Source organism: Pleurodeles waltl, chromosome 11 (genome assembly GCF_031143425.1).
Source record: "Pleurodeles waltl isolate 20211129_DDA chromosome 11, aPleWal1.hap1.20221129, whole genome shotgun sequence".
NCBI classification, from domain to species: Eukaryota; Metazoa; Chordata; class Amphibia; order Caudata; family Salamandridae; genus Pleurodeles; species Pleurodeles waltl.
Window position 1 is genome coordinate 317,096,326 of NC_090450.1, and position 24,343 is coordinate 317,120,668.

The following is a 24,343-nucleotide window of genomic DNA, read 5'->3' on the forward strand; positions in this document are numbered from 1 at the left end:
ATTTCCAGGGATTTAATGTCCACCTCCAAGCAGCACAGCATGGCACGAATGTCCCGAAGTGCACTTCCGCTCTTTGCCATACAGATACCCTGCAATGTGACCTTAAAACCTTCACAGATCGTACACATTTTTGATACAGTTCCCCAATTAATATTAAAGAAATCTGTGATTTCCCTTCGCAATTCATCTCAAAAGGGGATAGCAAGAAGGAAGGCGGGAGAGAGGCTCCAACCAAAAAGAGGTGGAACCGCGGATGGAAGGGCGACTCGCAATATGATTGTGGAGTGGTCTGAGAACGTACGGGCAAGGTGGGCGATATCCCTCATCCAAATCGCAAGTGCACGGGAGATGAGCCAGTAGTCTAATCTTAACAAGCTAGTATGGACACTGGAGTAAAAGGTGCCCTCCCCACTGCATGGGTGGAGTCAGCACTAACCATCCAGTAGGTTGTACGCTGTCATTATGTTTAGCAGCTGCCCTATGGGACGTGGTTGTGTTGAACCGTTTGTCTAGGGCAGTGGTAAGTCCAGGATTGAAGTCTCCTCCCTACAATATATGTGTGGATCTGATATCTGTTATATGAGCCTATAAATTGTCAAAAAAAGAAGGGCCGACTGGATTTGTAACAGCTGACTGCAGTGATCAATTGTTGTGCCAGTCTGCCCCAGATCACAGTTTATCTCCCCTCTGGGTCATTTCTAGTGTTCTGGGGCACATATGCCATGTCCCTGCGGAACAATATGGAGGTATCTAGTGAGTAAGTGGCAAATTGGTGATATGAGACCCAGGGAGTAGCAAACGATGCCCGTGCTCCATGGGCGAAGTGGGTCTCTTGAATCAATGCCAGATGTATATTGTGCGTATCTCAATATGCAAGAATGTGTTGTCTTTTATGCAGATCGCCAAGACCTCTCACATTCCATGTGAGACAGTTGAAGGTGGAAATGGAGTTTGGGGGGCACTATCAGTTCTATTTGACAGTATTCAGTGTGGGCAGTGGTTTCACAGCAGCAGCTCATAGCACTGTTAGCGGAGTCAATCCAAATTTTTCAACTGCAGTCGGTGCATGAAGGCATTTAACATACAGTGAACGCAAACAACACGACTCCTCCCCCACCCACTCTGACAGCCCAAACCTGTCAGGCATTGCCCTGTCAATTAAATCCCTAAATAACCAAACTAATATAAAGAAAGGAATTTCCAATGATTTAGGGGTATCCTCCAGTGAAGCGGTTCCCTACCTGTGGTCCTCGGACCCCAGGGGTCCGTGACACATTCCCAGGGGGTCCGCAGGCATGGGACGACAGAAAAGTACTTCTCCAGCTGGGGCCTGACAGAAACATGTAGGTGTTTTTGTTTGTGCAGCAGCTGTAAAAGCACGTCAAAGTTCCTAGTACAACCAGAAGCTTTACGGTAAAAATAAAAGTGTCAAGATAACTCTGGTGATTAATGTTCGTGCTGGCGAGAGATGGCAGTTTTGTCTAGTGGCTGTTTTGGCTCATCTAAGGTAGGGCAGCTGGTTAATATGCCTGGTGCAGAGAATGTGTATCATGCAAAGAAAATATTTTATGTGCCCAGCACAGTGAGTTACTGCTTTTGTCACAGAGATTCTTTGTTACTGTGCAGTTCATAAGTTGCAATCCTAATCAAACACAGTGAGCTATGTACAGCCATCACAGAGCTGCAGGAAGGTAGGTAGGAAAGTGGTTTGAAAGTAAATACCTACAGATGGAATCACTAGGCATCAGTAGGTAGGACAGTGGTTTGAAAGGAAAGCTTAGGGAAAGGACTTCTTGGTACTATTCTGAGACCGGTATTGATAATAGCCCTGTTGCAGTTGGACTATAAGTTGTTCAAGAAGATGAAAGAAGTGAGAGTGAAGAGAGGAAGGAGAAAGGAAGAAATTGAGATGGAGAATATAAGGAACATGTACTATAGTAACATTAAGCAGTTAGAGGAGTCCAAAAGATCTTTCCTGAAATGACCTCAAAGATTTTGACCTGTCCCATTGAAAATTAGGGATTGAATTTTGATGTGATGGCTTGATTCTCCATCAGAGGAGGTATTGATGTAGCAGAAATGTTATTGCTGCCCCTGACATCACAACATCACAGGGATGATATATTTGTGCCAATCTATGCATTTTGTAACTCATAGTACTAATAGTTGTGTTGTAAAATGGTGCACTCAAGCCATATTGATGTGCATTTACCATAGGTCACTAGACTAAACTGTTGTGCTATAGCCTTAAATATCATGTGTAATCAAATAATGAATTTCTATGTTATATTTCATGGCGTCAGTGAATAGTTTGTACAACATTAAAGGATTTCGAGAGAGAGAAAGATTTTAAATGTTACATGTAAAAGTTGAAGAATGTATTTCTGCTCCACACTTCACGGAACGTATCAACAGTTATTTTTCAACATGAACGATGACAAAGATTATTAATGTTGAATTTATAATTCTGAATCTTATATGTAATTATTTTGCGTAATTGAATGTGCCGTTTTGATCCATTTTACTTAGCCTATTTGACGCCTGCAATGCCCTGTTTCATGACCGTGCAGAAAAAATTTAGGGGGTCATTATGAACACGGCGGTGTTTACCGCTGTGTTCATGCTGGCGGTCATTTAACTTACCGCCAGACCCCCTGGGACCCCGGCCGCATAAAGAACATTCTGCTGGGCCGGCGGAGCTGAAACATTGTTTCCGCCCGCCGGCCCAGCAGAATGCATGGCCTGGACATTGCCGGCAGCTCCACATGGAGCCGCCGTCAATGCCTCTGTGCAGCGGGTGCAGCTGCACCCGTCACGCAGATCACTGTCCGTAAATCGGGCAGTGACCTGCGCGATGGGGAACTGCACAGGGGCCCCTGCATTGCCCATGCCAAGTGGATGGGCAGTGCTGGGGCCCTGGAGCACCCCTTCGGCTAGCCTTTCCTTGGCGGGGGAACCCGCCAGGGAAAGGCTGGTTGCAGAAGGGATCATTATCCGGGAGGAAGCGCTGCTTGCAGTGCTGCCTGGTGGGAAAATGATTCCCTTCACCGTCTAGCTGCCTGGCGGCAGCAGCCTCGCAGTGGAGGAGGACCGCCTATGGCGGCCCACCCTGTGTTGTTTATATGGTGGTTCAGACCGCCATGCCAGTGGCAGTCTTTTCTGCCACCACCGGCATGGCGGTCTGAACCACCATGTACACAGTGAGGGCCTTAGTCATTCGTGATAACGTGACCTTTTCTTATAGACTTCGTTTCCATGAAAATGCTACCTTGGCAATAGATGATCCATTGTTTTACACATAGTGAGCCTGAGAAACTAACTTCGAGCACAGTACATTAGGGAACTGTGAAACCAGACTATGTATAAATTTGTTTCAACCTGCACAGATGAGCTAAGATTGATGCTTTCTACATGTCGGTAATATGAATCTTAACTGATGTTGCCATCCATGTCGCATGACTGACTTTCATTGGACAATACACCTTCTGCGTCATGTGGAGTAATGGATGGGATTCATTTTGCACTATGAACTTTAAAATTCTGCTCCCCAATTGGACCTTGGTCAGTCTTCCCTACTTTTCACTTCTTTCTGGATCCCCTGGACTCTGAGAGGTACAGCCCTTGTTTTCCTTACCCCTTCTTTAAAATGCTTTGATTAGACTTAGAATGCTTTCCCTGTCCCCAAGAAGAAGACTCTTGACTGAGATTCTGACATGCTGATGCTTTTCCTGTTACCTACTTTTTGCCAGTCTTGGTTAGTCACCTTTTGCCCCTTACCTAGCTAGCTAAGGTTAGATGACTTTGAACTGCCTTTTTGCTTAAAAGAACTGAACTGTGCTTGTTGTCTGTACATCAGGTTATTTTTCAGATGTTTTGTATTGCTTTCATTGAATGCTTAGTTTTTTTATGTTAGTTTGTTTGAACTTTCCTGTTGCCTTGGTCAATCCTTGGTGATTCTGTACCTTTATAATTTTGTTTTGAGAATTGTCTTCATGACTTTAAGTCTGTGTTTGTAATAAAACCCGTTAACCTTATTTCAGAGTGGAGTTTTGCTTTTGCGGCCAAATGGGTAACACAGTCATTCTGAATTGATTGATTTGTGAAATTGTGATGCCTTATGTCTCCCCACCCTTATGCTGGGTGAAAAGATTTATTGGCCTTGTTTAAAGCATAATCCTGAGTAGGAAAATGCTTAAGCAGTTTCTTTGAGAAAACTTGACAAATCCCAATAACCAACAATAATCACTGGCTAAACACTAGCCTGGAAGCACCATGGATGATTCAATCCACTTACCAGTGAGAGTCAAGTGCAGAAGGAGTATTACTTTGCCCTGTTACTCAGGATCGATTGTAGGTCAGGCCCAGAAACATTAGAAGCAAAAGGCCATAACCCCGCAGTTAGGCCCAGTAGCCCCTGTTTTTGCTCCATGACCCTCTTAATGAGGTTCTGAAAGCAGAAAATACAGAAAATGCAAAAGTTCTACAAGAATAAAAAGATCGAGGCAGTGCTTGAACAGCACCCCACAGCCATACAGCTTGTGGTGCAGCACCCAGAAGGCACACTTGGTGAGCCACACCTGAATGTAATAATAGTGATGCATGGGACAGGAAAGGTATAACTGACAGCTGAGGAGAGGAGTCAATGTAGAAGGATAAGAAATAGAGGTGGCTTGATCTACCTTAGATGTTGCACCTAAGATAGAGAATAGAAAATGTGGCATGTTAACTGCTTTGACCCTACGTCTGTCTCTTACTGTGTGTTATCTGCCATTGCAAGGGGGTCCCTCAAAATCAGAGGAGATAATGGCAAGTTACACAGCTATAAGATATATGGCATGACCATAGGACCTTTTGAAATGCTTGTGACTTTCTCCATAACATCATTATCCACTGAACACTCACTCTCCTAAATGTTTTGGAGCATGATACTACAATGCCAAGCAACTGATTAAACAAGCAAAGCAAGCAGGTGGTATTTCAGAGCCTTCACCTTTTACCCTTACATCATAGACAGCCAGACCCAGATCCCATGGATACCACAGGGCTAATATGAACCGTACAAGTTGTGGGTAACAAGAAGGACAGTAGAAGACATGAAAAAGATGTGTTAGCAAGCCCACACAAGATGCTAAAAAGAATTCACAGTAGGAAAGTAAAAAAGTGCAGGCAACCTAAGGGAGAAGACAAATCCAAGACAACACCATCTATGTGTTGGAAAAGGGTTCCAAATTCCACGCTTTGCATAACACCAAAGAATCTATATGCACAAGTGATCTTGCAGAATCAAGATTGGATGTGGACAAGCCTACTTATACAAACGACCATTACCTTAATGCCACTAAGAAGACAATCGGCCGGAGGGAGTTCCTATTCCTAAGCAAGGCCAGATCTGGACCTTAAACAAAAAGACCTACTTATACAATTTGATAAGAAGTTACGGCCATAAAAATTACAAACACAGAGACATGCCACTTTATTTAATCCTGCAAATGAAAAAAAGTTGATTTCCCTCAACTCAGTCCTCCCTTTGGTTGTTGCAGTGTCACATAATGGTTGTGTTGTCCATGAGAACTTTCACCCATTTTCCTTCAATAGTCAGAAGAAATGTCTTTAGTACCAAATGAATCACTAGCAACTTCATCAGGTTGACTTGCAGGCGAGCCTCTGCTGGTGACCAAAGTCCTGTGATCTCCACCTCTCCTAAATAACCTCTGCTGCCCAGCAATGATGCATTCATTGAGATCTTGAATTCAGTGTGGACTAGAGAAAGGGGTCTGCGCTAGTCCAACTGCAATGCAGCTATCACTTCAGGTCTTTCGCTGGCTCCTTCGACACCAGGATGGACTCTAAAAGGTCTGCAGAACCCACATTTGCCACTTAGTGTGGTCCACAATCAGGATACAGAAGGCCAAGAGGCTTAAAAGCCTCAAAGCTGCTCTCCCTGAGACCCAGGTCAAGGGTTGAAATACAAAGGTCATACCCCGAATGTCCTGGACTCTTTGAGGCTGAGGGTTGGCCCAGAAAAGCATTGTGTCCATAATGGCTCTGATGAAGGGGGGCATTGTGAAGGAGTCAGATGTGAATTTGACACTTTGATGGAAAAACCCAGCAATGTCAGTCTGTCTGGAGGTGGCTTATGACTGTCTAATGTGAACCTGCCTTTATGAGCCATTCACACTGGTATTCCCAACCTCCACAGTGGGGGTGCGACCACCACCATAACCTCTGTGAACACTGAGATGCTCTGGTAAGAGCAAACGGGGGAATGGTGTACTGAAAGTGCTCTTTGCCTGTCGGAAACCACAGATGATGTCTGCAGAACTGAAGGACGAGCATGACTGACTTTCATTGGACAATACACCTTCTGCGTCATGTGGAGTAATGGATGGGATTCATTTTGCACTATGAACTTTAAAATTCTGCTCCCCAATTGGACCTTGGTCAGTCTTCCCTACTTTTCACTTCTTTCTGGATCCCCTGGACTCTGAGAGGTACAGCCCTTGTTTTCCTTACCCCTTCTTTAAAATGCTTTGCTTAGACTTAGAATGCTTTCCCTGTCCCCAAGAAGAAGACTCTTGACTGAGATTCTGACATGCTGATGCTTTTCCTGTTACCTACTTTTTGCCAGTCTTGGTTAGTCACCTTTTGCCCCTTACCTAGCTAGCTAAGGTTAGATGACTTTGAACTGCCTTATTGCTTAAAAGAACTGAACTGTGCTTGTTGTCTGTACATCAGGTTATTTTTCTGATGTTTTGTATTGCTTCCATTGAATGCTTAGTTTTTTTATGTTAGTTTGTTTGAACTTTCCTGTTGCCTTGGTCAATCCTTGGTGATTCTGTACCTTTACAATTTTGTTTTGAGAATTGTCTTCATGACTTTAAGTCTGTGTTTGTAATAAAACCCGTTAACCTTATTTCAGAGTGGAGTTTTGCTTTTGCGGCCAAATGGGTAACACAGTCATTCTGAATTGATTGATTTGTGAAATTGTGATGCCTTATGTCTCCCCACCCTTATGCTGGGTGAAAAGATTTATTGGCCTTGCTTAAAGCATAATCCTGAGTAGGAAAATGCTTAAGCAGTTTCTTTGAGAAAACTTGACAAATCCCAATAACCAACAATAATCACTGTCTAAACACTAGCCTGGAAGCACCATGGATGATTCAATCCACTTACCAGTGAGAGTCAAGTGCAGAAGGAGTATTACTTTGCCCTGTTACTCAGGATCGATTGTAGGTCAGGCCCAGAAACATTAGAAGCAAAAGGCCATAACCCCGCAGTTAGGCCCAGTAGCCCCTGTTTTTGCTCCATGACCCTCTTAATGAGGTTCTGACAGCAGAAAATACAGAAAATGCAAAAGTTCTACAAGAATAAAAAGATCGAGGCAGTGCTTGAACAGCACCCCACAGCCATACAGCTTGTGGTGCAGCACCCAGAAGACACACTTGGTGAGCCACACCTGAATGTAATAATGGTGATGCATGGGACAGGAAAGGTATAACTGACAGCTGAGGAGAGGAGTCAATGTAGAAGGATAAGAAATAGAGGTGGCTTGATCTACCTTAGATGCTGCACCTAAGATAGAGAATAGAATTATGTGGCATGTTAACTGCTTTGACCCTACGTCTGTCTCTTACTGTGTGTTATCTGCCATTGCAAGGGGGTCCCTCAAAATCAGAGGAGATAATGGCAAGTTACACAGCTATAAGATATATGGCATGACCATAGGACCTTTTGAAAAGCTTGTGACTTTCTCCATAACATCATTATCCACTGAACACTCACTCTCCTAAATGTTTTGGAGCATGATACTACAATGCCAAGCAACTGATTAAACAAGCAAAGCAAGCAGGTGGTATTTCAGAGCCTTCACCTTTTACCCTTACATCATAGACAGCCAGACCCAGATCCCATGGATACCACCGCGCTAATATGAACCGTACAAGTTGTGGGTAACAAGAAGGACAGTAGAAGACATGAAAAAGATGTGTTAGCAAGCCCACACAAGATGCTAAAAAGAATTCACAGTAGGAAAGTAAAAAAGTGCAGGCAACCTAAGGGAGAAGACAAATCCAAGACAACACCATCTATGTGTTGGAAAAGGGTTCCAAATTCCAAGCTTTGCATAACACCAAAGAATCTATATGCACAAGTGATCTTGCAGAATCAAGATTGGATGTGGACAAGCCTACTTATACAAACGACCATTACCTTAATGCCACTAAGAAGACAATCGGCCGGAGGGAGTTCCTATTCCTAAGCAAGGCCAGATCTGGACCTTAAACAAAAAGACCTACCTATACAATTTGATAAGAAGTTACGGCCATAAAAATTACAAACACAGAGACATGCCACTTTATTTAATCCTGCAAATGAAAAAAAGTTGATTTCCCTCAACTCAGTCCTCCCTTTGGTTGTTGCAGTGTCACATAATGGTTGTGTTGTCCATGCGAACTTTCACCCATTTTCCTTCAATAGTCAGAAGAAATGTCTTTAGTACCAAATGAATCACTAGCAACTTCATCAGGTTGACTTGCAGGCGAGCCTCTGCTGGTGACCAAAGTCCTGTGATCTCCACCTCTCCTAAATAACCTCTGCTGCCCAGCAATGATGCATTCATTGAGATCTTGAATTCAGTGTGGACTAGAGAAAGGGGTCTGCGCTAGTCCAACTGCAATGCAGCTATCACTTCAGGTCTTTCGCTGGCTCCTTCGACACCAGGATGGACTCTAAAAGGTCTGCAGAACCCACATTTGCCACTTAGTGTGGTTCACAATCAGGATACAGAAGGCCAAGAGGCTTAAAAGCCTCAAAGCTGCTCTCCCTGAGACCCAGGTCAAGGGTTGAAATACAAAGGTCATACCCCGAATGTCCTGGACTCTTTGAGGCTGAGGGTTGGCCCAGAAAAGCATTGTGTCCATAATGGCTCTGATGAAAGGGGGGCATTGTGAAGGAGTCAGATGTGAATTTGACACTTTGATGGAAAAACCCAGCAATGTCAGTCTGTCAGCTGTCTGGAGGTGGCTTATGACTGTCTAATGTGAACCTGCCTTTATGAGTCATTCACACTGGTATTCCCAACCTCCACAGTGGGGGTGCAACCACCACCATAACCTCTGTGAACACTGAGATGCTCTGGTAAGAACAAAGAGGGGAATGGTGTACTGAAAGTGCTCTTTGCCTGTCGGAAACCACAGGTGATGTCTGCAGAACTGAAGGACGAGAAGATTAAAATATGCATCCTTCATGTGTAGCCTTCCTATCCAATTGCCTGGATCCAAGGCAGATAGAACTTAGACTAGAGTGAGCATTTTGAACTTGTCCTCCTGAAAAAAAGGGTTCATAGAGTGAAGATCTAAGATAGGATGAAGTCCTCAATCCTTCTTCAGCACCAGGAAATAATGAAAGTAACAGCCGGTCCCGTTCTCTGATGCCAGCACACTCTCTAATGCTTCCTTGGCCATGATAGCCTGAACTTCTCTGTGGATTAAGGACAAGAGGTCTCGGTGGAGTGTTGTGGCATGTGTGGCATGTCCAGAAGCAGAAGGGTAGGGACCATCCTTGTTCCACGATTTCGAGCACCCATCGATCTGATGCTCTTCCAACCGGGGAGGGGAAAGGTGACTTGACCTCCAAGCACGTGATCATGTGCCACCAAGGAGAAATTAAAGGGGTTTCAGATTGAGCATGTTGTCTATGTCTGGGCAGTTGGTATAGGTGCCTTAATCCATCAATACAATCAGCTCCTCTCCTGGAGCTGGTGATGACAGGATCGGTGCCAATATATGTGCTGGTGATGTTGAACATAGGACCGTTGATTGAATGGTACATAAATTCGGGTGAACTGAAGCCTCAAGACGAGGTCAAGGGGTGCAGTTGATGTTGAGGGTGGATCAGCTGATGGTAGACAAAATGACGGCTACCCATGGATCCGTGGGGCCCGAAGGCACTCCAAAGAGAGCCCGCACTGCACAAAAGAAATGGCCCATGGCAACCTCCAGCTGCTAATGCTGATGAAGTGTCACTGTCCGTTCAGGGTGGCTCTGACGTAAGTGTAGCATCTGGAGGTCCTAGGCAGTGGAAACAAGTCTGTAGCCTAGAGATGCCTAAGGAGACGCGCAACTCTGAGTCATGGGAGCGGCAGGAAAAAGGAGACCCATGCCTTGATTTTTAATGCTTCTTGTGGGACTTTCTTGAATTACCTGAACTCTGTGACTTCAATGATGATTGGCCATGGGAATGTCCTCTGGAGTGTGTCCCTGCCCTCAACATTAACTGGGACTACAGCACCTTCGAGTGATTGGGAGCGCTTTTTGGACCTCTAGTGTTCAGTGATGGAAAGTTTAGCCTCACAGATGCATTCTTACTCATTTTTGCACCGCACAGTCATGACTCTGACCCATACCTGCTACTGAGGGAGCATAAACAGACATTGCGGGTGTCTGTCACCGACATCTGTCAGTGATAGTCATAGCAAAGTTTAAACCCTGTAGTTTTAGGGGGTGACCTTGGCTGCACATGTTGAGAAGGTTTGAGGGAAAAATCCTTGCCTAGAATGACAGAATTCGTGTAGCTCTGGATACATGTCAGCAGGGGCAGAAAGAAAGGAGCTGATGTCAGTGTCTGGTAGTGGTTCAGACATAATAGACACTTTCAGGAACGCGGTCCGGGGTAGGTCCCCGGCTTTTCGACAGGCGACATGCGAAAATGTGCACCTGTTTGTGGGCATGTGTATCCCTAGGCAGCTGTTATCATACCTTGGGATGGGCGACCTTTTGATTAGAATAGCCAGACACGCAGTTGGTTGAAGTGACCAGAGCTTAGGATCCTGATTAATTTGAGAAACATGTCGACCCAGCATTAGAGGAGGTAGGATAATGTCATGCTCCCTTCGTTTTTGTTTTGCCGGATTTGGGAGCGCATATGAGCATTACCTCTTTCAGCACTCTCTTCACTTTTTTAATCTTGGCCTAAGCCCACTTCTGATCAAATAAATTTGACGTTGACTTATTTGGTTTAGAGCCAATTTTATTCCATCTCTTTTGCTCTCCTATTCTATCTCTGCCTATAAGTTATGCTTGCCCAAGGTCCAGCTGCATTGGGAAAAAGATCTCTGGCTAAGAGCCCCCCTTTAGGTGTGCCCGTCAGGCATTGCAGTGCCAGTCTGATGAGGAGCATGCCCAATGATGAAGCTTGACATCATTTTGGATGTGTGAGGGCTATTGCTTCTGAAAAAAGTATTTCCTTGTGATTTTTTTCTCTCTTCACTGGAACAGTGTACTTTATATGTATCATGATAGACCTGATGTCATGTCCGTAGTGGGATGCGCCTAACTTAGAGCTTCATAGTACCACCTTCCATTGCACAAGGGAATTGCTATGAAAGTTTCCAATTCCAGCCTGGTGAAATTCACATGGCGAAGAATAAAACATTTTCTAGCTGTCCCATCAAGAATATTCAATTCTATTAAGGACACTGAGGTGAGGATTATGCTATCTCTTTCTTTACTGTAAAACACAGCAGCCAATCAAAACTTTACAACATCAAAAGTACATTTCCCTTGCATCCGTGTTCTTAATAGAATTGAACGTTATTTACATGCCAGATAGAAAATGTGTTATTCTTTTGCAAGACCGGAGTCTTCGTATTATGCTAGTTTAAAGCTGATTAACCACTGCTGAAGCCACATTGACAATAGGCTTATCATAAAATATCTTAAAGGTAGAATCTGAAGAACACTCTGCTGCAGCCATGATGTCTTCTAAACAAGAGCCTATGCAAAAAGCTTTCAATGCCATGGCCCCCGAACAGAATGTGCACCAAATTTAGTAATATCAATCCCAGCTTCACAAGTTTTCAAGCATTGTACCACACATAATTTTGCTGGGTAAGAAATGCAATGTGAAGCCATTTTGGTACATCTAGAAATAGTAAAAGAGACTCCCGAATGAGTAAATACTGGTAAATCCAGAGCTTGGACATCAGACACACGCCTGCAGGATATGAGGCATAAAAGAAGGGTAAGCTTTTCTGATAACTGCTTACGAGACATGTCCTCATTACAAGGCCATGCCCATAAGAAACGTAAAACAACATCTACATCCCATGAATCTGAATATCTGGGTTCTGGAGGTGATTCATTCTTATACCTCTACAAAGCTTTCATACCAAAGGGTGTTCTCCTACCGGTTTGCTCTCCGAATGCATATGACCTGCCGAAATCACGGATCTGAAATTATTAATAGTTCTGTATGCTAATCCTTGTGACGCCAGTTCGAAAAGAAAATTAACAATCATGTTAATGCTTGCCCCAAGGGACCAACATACGGTTCTCCACACCAACCAGTGCATCTCTTCCATGTAGACTCATATCTCCTATGAGTGGAAGAGGCCCAGGATTAGGACAAGGAAAACATAGCGTCCTCCAAAACTCGAGGCATTTGCCAACGTCGCCAGAAAGGCTCCAAGCCATGAGGGACAAGTGTCTGGCTATTACCAATGGATGCGGCAGGCCCGACGGATCCAAGAGAAGAGATGGATAAAAACTGGAGCTGAACAAGTAGGGCATATGTCAAGGACATTGCCACTGGAAACCAAGGCTGAGCCCTTCAAAAAGGGGTCACCATGACCAATTCTGCCGACCTTCTCCGTACCTGAGAGGGTACTCTCTGAATCTAAGCAAAAGGAGGAAAGGCATAAATAAGATTGTCCGGCCATGTCTGCAGAAATGTATACGATCCTGCCGCTAGAGCATCTGGTCTCCAGCTATAGAATAGCAGGAGTTGCGAGTTCAGGCAAGATGCAAAGAGGTCGATCAGACAAAGACCCTACTGCTAATTGAGACTGAGAAACACTTTGCAATCCAGGATCCAATTGCTGCCATTCCTTCAGAAATCGGGAGTTCCAATCTGCTATTGTATTGGAACATGTTGGAATATATTCTGTCACTTCTATTTGATGTTGAAGGCAGAAGCTCAACAACTACTTGGCAATCTCTGCTAGTACTCGGGACCTGGTGCCCTCTAGCCGATTAATATAACGGACCGCTGAGATGTTGTCCATACAAAGCAGTATGCAATAGGTCGCTTTGCGGGCAACAATGACCAAATCCCAAAAGCCCCCACTAGAAGCTCAAGGCAATTGATTCCGTCGACCAGCAACCTCCTGTCTCTACTGATCTGCAACATGCACCCCAACCCCACCGGCTGGCATCTGATTCTATCACCAACTCCGGTGAGGGTGCAAAAATGGCCTTGTCATTCCACGTATCCACATGATTCAACCACCATGTTATCTCTGCTTGAGCTTCATTCGATAACACAATCTTCTCTGAGTACACTAGACCTCTGCGAAGATGCAAGATCTTGAGACACTGAAAGGCCCGATAATGCAAGGGGCCCAGCAATATTGCCTGAATTGAGGACACTAAAAGGCCGACTAAGTGAGGAGAGTTTAATTGCTTCTATTCAAGAAAAAAAAAAAAAAGACACCAGGAGGGAGTGTTCTGAGGGCTGCCGAGGAAAAAATGAGAAACAAATGTGCGGTCCACACGCTCATGCAGGCCGATCCGACACCAGGAGAGTGACGGAAGTGGTTCACGTGCACGCAATACTCTCGGACTAGCATCACTAGGAAAGGGTTAAACCCTTACACGTTTATCCTCGTTCCCACTCCACGCTGACAACAAGAATAAATATATATGGTAAATACACGCTTTAATTAGTGTAATGAAATGTCCACTTAAATGAGGCTGCGAGCAGCAAAGAAAGAGGACAGGCAGTGTTGGCAGGGATATATATATAGAGGGACTGCCATGGGATTGGTCAATGTATGGACTACTGTTGTTGATGAGAAATGTAGTTTTGATGTTGTACAGTTTTGATTGGCTGTTGTATTTTATAGTAAAGAAAGAGATGGCATAATCCGAAGCCTCGGGTCCTGCCAAAGAATCTAGGGTTAGAAGTCTCTCTCCGATCAAAATGTTACAACACACTAACTCATTGATTTGAATGGGCAATAAATAGTACATTCATTTGAAATTTTAATGTGAATACATTTCCAACAAAATTTAAAATAATACCCACCGTTGCAAACATTTTTATTTTTATATTAAGTACATTTAGTTAAATGTTGCTTTTTAAAATAAAAGTTTTACGTTTATTATTACAATTAATCAATAATTATATACTGACATTATTAATCAATAAGTATGTATGTTTTCTACCTTTAAAAGTATATTCATAGATTTGTGTAAACAAGGAATCAATTTAATTTACTTAACATGATTTTTATTTTATTTCCTTGTCTCCACTATGTTGTAAGGTAGTGTGTTGCAGTAGCAGTGGTTGGCTATGAGTGGTGCTTGACCTACACCAAGGCTGGACTGCAGTACATAGGACCCTGTTTGGACACGTTTAGGGTTGCAGTAACTTAGAAGTGAGGTTCGTGAGCAGATAGATTGTAGGTGTGTTTGCCTTTCCTTATCCCTCACTAAACCCTGTCATAAATGTACCTAAACTTTTCCCAGTTTTTAGTAAATAGACCCCATTTTCCCACCACTGTCCCTTTTCCATCCCACATTTACTTCTAAAACATATTCCTATGTGTGTGGAGATCTCTGCCACCCTGGTGGGTATCCCCGCACAGAAACATAGGAGATCCGGAGGTTTTCATCCCGAGGCTTGTCAATTGCATTTTGGGATATGTGAGTAGTACTCCTGTAGTACTGCCTTACGTACTACAAAATGTAGTTTGTGGGTTGGGTTCACGGACCGGAGGTACGTACTCAAAAACCATCCAGAGAAGTCCGGCCTAGAAACATATAAAACAATCTAGTTTACCTATGACTAAAGATGCTCACTTTTATCATGTCACAAAGCAAATCTAGATTTTGCGTGTTTTGTTTAGTCAATGAGCAAATAAATGTCTCTCATTACAGAATCTACACAAATATGACTGTGTCAGCCCAACAACTTACTATATTTATTATTTGTTGCAATGTGCTGTTCTGTAACTTAACACGTAAGGCTAAATATTAACTGTTTTTTACTTGTTTTCGTTGTATTCAACTTTTGTTTTTATTTCTAGCTGTTCGAGATATTAAGAAGGTAGTGGATGTGTTAAATTCACACTTTTGTTAGAAATTATATTTGTTTCAACTTAAACTACACCAGGCTCAAACATCCATCCCTTTACCCATATGAAACATTTCTGTTAGTGTAAAAGAGGAGGCAGCAGTGAGGCATGGGGAAATAGTATGAGACAAATTACACACGACTTTCTGACCTACAGCGTGTTCACCCAGGACCAATGGTCCTCGCGGTCAAATTGCCCCCCTCAAATATACATCACAGGTATTATTCGCCTATATGAGTTCTTGGCTTGATTAAGTGGACTGCAGTATTTATATGAGAAATGAATGAATGCTATTGTTTAAAAATTAATAAGAAGTTATACAAGATAACATTTTCTGGTCAGAAGGGAGAAGGGGATTGATTTCTGTTGTTCTAATTAACACCAAATTAAATGTATTTTTTACTCTCCACAGTGAATGGAAAGGCTACGGTGACTCTCGAGGGCCGTTCTCCGCTGCACTTCTCGTTTAGACTTAATGGCAAGGAAAGTTGTGGTCTCATGACACTGAAGAAGAATGGAATGAAACTAGATATCTTCCCACGAAAGACTGGGCACCACATGCTCTGCCTTTATGCTAAACCTGAAAACTCAGTCATGGACATCTACGAAAACGTGGTTGAGTACATCATAGAGTGTAGATCTGTAGACAAGAATATGCTGCTACCCAGAGAGCTAGAAAACCCTGTCGGTCCGAGCTGGGTGACAAAAAGCAAAGGGTTTCTGCAGCCCTCACACCTTGAGCCTGTCATCCATACTCTAGATGGGCGATGCACGGTCACCTTCATACTTGAGAAACAAATGGCTGTCATGGCCACGCTGCATTCCGATGAGATTCCAGTGACAGAGGAGATCCAGAGGCGGCACATATTCCAGGTCGAGGAGCAAAACAAGATTCAGTTTAGGGTTCAGATTCCAAAGGCAGGGCTGTACGTCCTCAAGATATTTGGAGAGAGCTCATTGGCTTCCGAACACTTTGAATATGTCTGCAACTATATCCTCTCCTGCAAGAACACAGATGTGCATTGGCCACCATTTCCTGAGGAGCTGCATAACCCGGTGGGACCATCTTTTCTGATGGAGGAGAAAGGGTTCCTGCAGCCTTCACACATGGACCCAATCATCTTTACAACAGATGGGCGCTGCTCTATGAGCTTCAGTCTGGAACAAGACATTGACATCTTGGCTCACCTGTATTATGATGATATTCCTTTGACCAAAGACATTGAGAGAAGGCACATCCTTCAGGCTCAGACAAAGAACAAAGTTGAGCTAAGGGTGCAGCTTCCGCAGGCTGGAATGTATGTTCTGAAGATCTACAGTGACAGCCATAGAAGTGGGGACTTTGAGTATGTTGGCAACTACCTCATCTGCTGTACAAATGAAAGAGTCAAATGGCCCCCATTTCCCTTGAAATTGCAGAACCCTGTCGGGCCTAGCAGCCTGATGGAGGAGAAAGGACTTTTGCAGCCATCCCAGCGAGAACCAATCATCTACACCGTGGATGGGCGCTGCTCAGTCAGCTTCACACTGGAAAAGGACATCAACTTTCTGGCCCTGCTACATGATGAGATGAACATAACTGAAGAGAATGAGAGGACACACATCCTGCAGGTCCAGTGTGAGAACCGGATTGAATTTAAAATCCAGCTCCCAAAAGCGAGTACTTATGTCCTCCGAATATATGCTGAGACAAAATCAAACACCGGTCATTTTGAATATATCTGCAACTATCTAGTCTGTTGTACAAATCTTGATGTGCACTGGCCTGCTTTTCCCAGCATGCTAGAGAATCCTGTGGGGCCTTGTAGACTGATGGAGAAATACGGATTATTTCAGCCTTCCCATTCTGAACCCATTATTTACACAACAGATGGACGCTGCTCAATCAGTTTCTCTCTAAGCAAAAAAGTACATTTGTTTGCTCGTCTCCACTCTGATGACATCACCATGTCAGAGGATTTTGGGAGAAGGCATGTTCTGCTGATTCAGAAGGAAAACAGCATTACCTTTGAGGTTCAGATTCCACAGACAGGGTCATATGTGCTTAAAATATATGCAGAACATGATAAAGGCCACGGAAAAACCTGCTTTGTCTGCAACTACCTACTCTGCTGCCCTAACACTGGAGTGCGATGGCCAGCCTTCCCGGAGGACCTCCGCAGCCCAGTAGGACCGAACTGGTCTATGGAGAACAGGGGAGTATTCAAGCCTTCTAACACTGAGCCAATCATCTACGCCGTTGATGGGAGCTGCTCCATAAATTTTACTCTGGCTGAAAATGTCACTATTATGGCCACTCTACATTCAGATGACATTACAACAGAGCGCATTAAGAGAAGGCACATTTTTCCAGTGTACAAAGAAAACAACGTAGAGTTTAAAATTCGATTGCCACAAGCTGGCCTTTATGTCCTTAAAGTGTATGCCAAGAAAAAGTCAGATCCAAACAACCTGTATGAATTTCTTTGCAACTACCTGGTGCGCTGCACCAACACACAGGTGAAGTGGCCAGCCTTCCCCCAGATATATTGTACTTGGGCATCCAACTACGAACTGGAGGAACCATTGGCAGGTGTGCTTCCCGCCAACAGCAACGTGTATTTCAAGCTCAGGGCCAAAGGGGCAGCAGGAGTGTCCATTAAAGGCAAATACCTATTCCCCTTGTCTCTAAATAACGAAGGCTTTTGGGTAGGAACCTTCAATACAACCGGGTCTCAAAATGTTTATGTCCAGGTGACAAAAAACCTGAACAAAAGTTACTCTTCTGTTCTGGGCTACCACGTGGAGAGTGAGGCAGAAATTCTGCCACTTTTCCATGACAAAACGAAAATGGATGACTAAAGTGATCCGAAATATGGCAGACGATCGTTTGAGTTAACTAACCAAGATGGCCCTGGCGATCAGGAGGGCCCACAATAAAGTATATTCAGTCTCCTTGATTAAAACATTAGGATGTTGTGTCTCACAATCCTTAATTTTGTTTATGTAAAATAGAGAAACAAACAAAATGGATACTTATTCTACTCTAGTCAGCTTGTGATTCTGGCCAAATAAAATGTTCACAGTCAACACAAAAATGCATTTGAGGTCACTTTGAGCGGTACTTAGGCAGCAAAAGACAGCCATGCAAGATAAGGATTTTTGTATCTAGAGGCCAAACTCCCACTGTACTGCTCCACTGTGAAGAAAAACATTTGCACATTTCCGTACCCCTGCTGCGCTTTCTTTCATGAACACTGGAATTGTGAGCGGAAGTTTGACAGATGTTCACTCTTTTGTTTGAGGACAGAAAAAGAGACTGTTATGGACCTCAACTAACCAAATATATTTTGAGCAAGGGGATTAAATCAATGATTGGTTTGGACACCACCACTTATCCCACAAATCTACCCTTTAGTTCTGCAGCCTCAAGCTTACATGTACTTGTACAAGTCTTCCTGGGAAACTCTTTGGAAGCATTTCAGACATTCAGTTTTTGGAATCTAGATTCCCCTCTGCATTTTTGTGAAAAGCTCACTGCCTCCAGTGTAGTCTGGTTTCCAGTTCCTTGCACTGAATGCCTCTGCAGGGCCTCTATGTGTTCAGCAATACCTTGTTTTTAAGTTAAAAAAAATATGCCCTTAACAAAATAAAAAGAACCATTGTTATTTTGGCACTAAATTTAGCAAAGCGCCAGCGTAATTAAAATACGGATTGACCGTGGACCATTCTAATAATGACTACTTATTATGTTGCTACTTTTGAAGGCGACCTTTCGATAGATTTTAAAATCAGTGATCATGTTTGTGGTTCCTGTGCCTTTTATTTCTATTTATTTAATTTAAGGAGTATTTTGATATTGCTGCAACATCGCTGCAGAGAGGTGGGTGATGGATTCTGTTTAACACTCATTTCAGACAAGAATTCTAGGTGAATACAGAGCTCACTTCCTGGTGAAGTGTCAAAGGTGCAAGGCCTTGGAAAGGTCCTGTTGATGTTTATCAATGCATGTTGGCTGAACAGGTATTCCATATGTAATCACCAGTTTATCGGTTTCCAATTGAACAGAAATTACAGATAATTTCCAGAGAAGTCTTTCTAATGGGCAGATAACCCTGTATCCACTCTTCCTGGGATTTGGACTAGGTTAAACCGCCCGCTGAACGATGAGGAATTGAAAGACTGGCCTTGCATTCCTATGTTAACCCCACTCAGTCGTTAGGTTCTTCGAGTTTACTGTGTTCACATTGCTCTCTCACTTGAGACAAACCAAGGGAAATCCTACAACTACATCTCAAGTCAATTGTCGCTGCTAGTTAACCTAAACAGGTGCTGGATTCCAGAATATTTTTAAAGGTTAAAACACTAAGGTGGTCGTTACGACCCTGGCGGTCAGAGACCGCCAGGGGTTATGTGGCGTCTGTACCACCAACAGGCTGGCGGTACGAATGCCCCTATTACAACCGCGGCGGTAGCGCCGCGGTCGCACCGCCGGGGCCAGCGGTTTCCCGCCGTTTTAGCCCCGGCGGTGATAATCCGCCAGGGCAGCGCTGCAAGCAGCGCTGCCCTGGGGATTATGACACCCCTACCGCCAGCCTGTTTCTGGCGGTTAGCACCGCCAGGAAGAGGCTGGTGGTAAGGGGTGTCCTGGGGCCCCCTAACAGGGGCCACCTAACAGGGCCCCGGCCAGCTTTTCACTGTCTGCATAGCAGACAGTGAAAAGCGCGATGGGTGCAACTGCACCCGTCGCACGGCCGCAACACCGCCGGCTCCATTAGGAGCCGGCTCCTATGTTGCGGCCTCATCCCCGCTGTGCCGGCGGGCACAAACTTGGTTTGCGCCCGCCGGCCCAGCGGGAATGTCATAATGGGGGCCGCGTGAGTGTGGCCGCATTGGCAGCCGCACGGCGGTTACCGCCTACCGTCGCCCGCCAAGGTCGTAATGACCCCCTAATTCATTTTCCTTGTGATAATATTACGGTTCGTTCGCAGCATGTTTAATGTGTACATATCATAATGAATGTTCCTAAAAATAGAAAGAAATGATCAAAAACCCGTTGGCTTCGCCCTTGAGAGCTCATACATTTTATGGAGGTACATATTAAGGGAGAGTTGCGAAAGTACCTCCTAAACACCATGAAAACTCTGTAGACTCAATGTTTTTTTCTTCAAATAATTTTCATACATGGGATATAAAAATGCAGGGTAAATATTTCACGCACACATCGGGAAGTATTTTCAAGAAGTCCAAAAGAATACATTCAACACATTTTTGTACAGACCACAAATCTTTAAACATAAACCCCTTCCCTTATAAACAATTCCCACATAAACACAATAGAATACCCCCGAATAAAACATTTAAAAATCTTCAGATCGTATCCATGCACCCCTTACATCTAACTTCCCACATCAGAATTATAATAATCACTATTCGGATGCACCTAAAACACTTTTTACAGCAATCAAAAACCTGCCAAAGGCGCATGCAACATCCAAGAATCGCACCTCCGTCAAGAGTGCAACCGCTTGAGTTTGATGTCTAATTACATATTTTATAAATATTGGACATAAAAATGTTCTCCGAGGGTGCAGGACTGACACAAAATCCATTAAAATGTGCAAAACATTGCATTTAGGGCCAGATGTAGGTAGGTTTCCTTTTGAGAGGTGCAAATTGCGAGTCCCAGCGACTCGCAATTTGCACCTCGCAAAAGGAAATGCAGAAAGGTGTCTCAGACACCTTCTGCGACTTGCTATGGGGTCGCAAAGACCCACCTCATAAATATTTATGAGGTGGGTCGCAGTTTGCGACCCCATAGCGAGTCTGGGCACTCACGGGGATGTTGGCCTGCTGGAGACAGCAGACCACCATGTCCGTGACTGCTTTTCTATAAAGCAGTTTTTTTTTTCTCTTTGCAGCACGTTTTCCTTAAAGGAAAACGAGCTGCAAATAGAAAAAATACCGAAACCTTTTGGGGCCAGATGTAGGTAGGCTTTTGCGCCTCGCAAACGGCGAAAAACGGCGTTTGCGAAGCGCAAAAGCCCTCACGCGATGCAGAAACACATTTTGCGAGTCGGAACCGACTCGCAAAATGTGTTTCCGACTCGCAAATAGGAAGGGGTGTTCCCTTCCTATTTGCGACTCGCACTGCAATGTAAGTTGATTTTGCAGTTATCATCCACTTGAAGTGGATGGTAGCTCATTCGCAAACGGGAAGGGGTCCCCATGGGACCCCTTCCCCTTTGTGAATGCTCACAAAATTATTTTTTCAGAGCAGGCAGTGGTCCGATGGACCACTGCCTACTCTGAAAAAAACGAAACAAAAGGTTTCGGTATTTTTTTCTATTTGCAGCTCGTTTTCCTTTAAGGAAAACGGGCTGCAAAGAGAAGAAAAAAAACTGCTTTATTTAAAAGCAGTCACGGACATGGTGGTCTGCTGTCTCCAGCAGGCCACCATCCCCGTGAGTGCCTAGACTCGCTATGGGGTCGCAAACTGCGACCCACCTCATAAATATTTATGAGGTGGGTCTTTGCGACCCCATAGCGAGTCGCAGAAGGTGTCTGAGACACCTTTTTGCATCGCGAATTGCGAGTTGCAATTTGCGAGTCGCTCTGACTCGCAAATTGCAAGTCGCAATTTGCCACCTACCTACATCTGTCCCTTGGTTTCGGTTTTTTCCCGAGTAGGCAGTGGTCCATAGGACCACTGCCTGCTCTGAATTTTTTTTATTGTGAGCATTCACAAAGGGGAAGGGGTCCCATGGGGACCCCTTCCCCTTTTGCGAATGAGTTACCATCCACTTCAAGTGGATGGTAACTGCGAGTTGATTTGCGACCGCTTTCGCGGTCACAAATCAACTCTACAACGCGGTGCGACTCGCAAATAGGAAGGGAACACCCCTTCCTATTTGCGAGTCTGAAACACATTTTGCGAGTCGGTACCGACTCGCAATATGTGTTTCTGCATCGCGTGAGGGCATTAGCGCCTAGCAAACGGCGTTTTTCGCCGTTTGCGAGGCACTAATGTCTTCCTACATCTGGCCCTTAGTTCGTAGGCCACAAGTGCATTTGCCTGCAGCATCCATCACAGCCAATTGTATCTCCATTGAACAGTAACCAGGGTTAATTCCAATTCTTGCCCTTACTAATTCATGTCTTATCCTGCGATCAGTAGGAAATCCAAATACGGGAACCAATCTTCATTTCCCCATGAATTTAACATAACCTGGACAAAGTTTTTACCCTCTAAATATTTACGATCATATTGTCTGGACAATTCCTTGCCATGTATTTTGATATCCTTTGTTGAAACCTCCAATTTAAAATTCTCCTGTCCCAGCTTTACCTTAATACTACTACAAATATCCACCAACCTTTCCCTTACACACTTAGCCCATTTCATTTCACTTTTCACAATCTCATACTTGCACCATAATGCAACCTTTCTTTTCCCACCCTCCACCAAATCCAAAATTTGATTAGAGCTCCTTGAGCTAATGTAGCCAAGACACCATTCCTCTTTCAAATCTCACAGCCTGATTCATTGCCGATACTGGTAGGAACATAATATTTTTCAAACATTTCCCCTCCTCCTTGTCCCATTCACTTTTACCTCTACACACAATAACGCTGCATCATACACACTTTGTGAGGATATCTTGGCCGCGTAGGCTTTTAGTATCGGCATATGGGACATCTCTCCATAGTCCTTCTTAAATGTCTTCAGGCGGCTTACCGAAGCAAGCGCTTTTCCTTTTGTTGCTTTGATATGTACATCCCACCTCAAGGTTTTTGTGAACCAAACCCCCAAATACTTGTATTTGTTCACCTGATCCAGCTTTGTGCCCCAAAGTACCAACTAAATCCAGAGGCTTTCCTCCCAATACACATCACTTTGATCTTCACCCGATTCACCACTAACTTTTTTGCTTGACAATAATCTGAAAATACGTCCAGCTTTCTTTGCAAGCCTATCACTGTCTGGTCAAATATCACTAAATCATCGGCATACAAAAGGCATGCCACATGATGCCTGTTCATTTTGGGGCTTATGTCCCTTTCCCCAACTAACGCAGCAGGCAGATTAGCAATGAACAGCAAGACCAATAGGCTGGCCAACACACATCTCTAACATAACCCATTATTAATTGGGATTTTCTGGGATAAGGTCCTCTCCTTATCTACAATAATTTGGGCCCAATTAGGCGTATGCAATTCCTGAATTAACAACAACAGGCTCTTTGGTATATCCTGCTTAATCAAGGTTTCACAAAGGCACTTATGATCCATTAAATCAAAAGCCGCACAGAAGTATACAAATCAGCAAAACAACCTACCCCCTTGCACCGTCGACCTCCGAGTGATGGACCATAATGCAAAACAGTGATCAATGGTGGAGTAGCCCTCTTTGAAACCGCCCTGCTCCGGAGGAATGATTTGGTTTGTAGCAGCCCATTCCTTAAGTCTTCCCAGTACAATTTTCAAAAACAGTTTTCCCCAACATCTAGTATGTTAATTAACCTATAATTCTTTGGGTCCTTTACATCCCCCTCCTTTTATGGATGGGCCTAACAATTGCACCTCTCCAACTTACAGGAAACTGGCCTAAATTCAATATATTGTTGAACATTCAGCAGAAAAAAATCAGCCCTCCAATCAGATCGGGTCTTTATCAAAGCAGCCAAAAGATTATCCAGGCCAGATGCTTGAGTCAATACTAATTCCGATATAGTGTGTTTAATATTTTCTACCAAGAATTGGGATCTAGTAACCTCATCTACCACCGCCCACTGGGTGATTGGTCCTGCCACCTGCTCCAACCCGGCTCTATAAAATTCTTTTGAGTGTTGGGCCCAGACATCTTCTTCGATCACACACTTAATGCCCCCCTGTGATTTTCCAGATCCATACTTCCAAAACAATTTTAAGTTATATTATCTTTTGCCTCCTATAAATATTCCTAGCACTTCTCCTTATATAACCTCTTCTGGTTATGGACCATAATTTTATATACTTTCTTCAAACCCTGAGGGCTATTATAACTCTCATAAGCAAACCTCAATCTAATGCTTTTCTCACGTTTTGTTACTAGGGTCCTTAATTTCCGACAGTCCTCATTAAACCAAGAGGTTCTTTCCCCCCATGAGCTCTAAACCCGATCCCCTTGTCCCTTTTTACCTTTCAAGACCACCTTTAAACAAGCAACTACTTGGTTGAACGTAGGAGGCT

The 24,343-nt window shown here is 43.9% G+C and overlaps 1 protein-coding gene across 2 annotated transcripts in view; it reads left to right on the forward strand.

Annotated features, from left to right (window-relative positions):
• LOC138265662 (kyphoscoliosis peptidase-like) overlaps positions 1-18,864 on the forward strand; it is a 361,876-nt gene extending 343,012 nt beyond the window's left edge. Inside the window, exon 10 of one of the 2 annotated variants that reach the window (XM_069213573.1) lies at positions 15,546-18,864. In XM_069213573.1, the coding sequence (XP_069069674.1) occupies positions 15,546-17,974 (2,429 nt within the window). In that variant the 3' untranslated portion in view covers positions 17,975-18,864. The remainder of the gene's footprint in view (positions 1-15,545) is intronic. The other variant, XM_069213572.1, reaches the window with a different exon arrangement.
• The last annotated feature ends 5,479 nt before the right edge of the window (positions 18,865-24,343 follow it).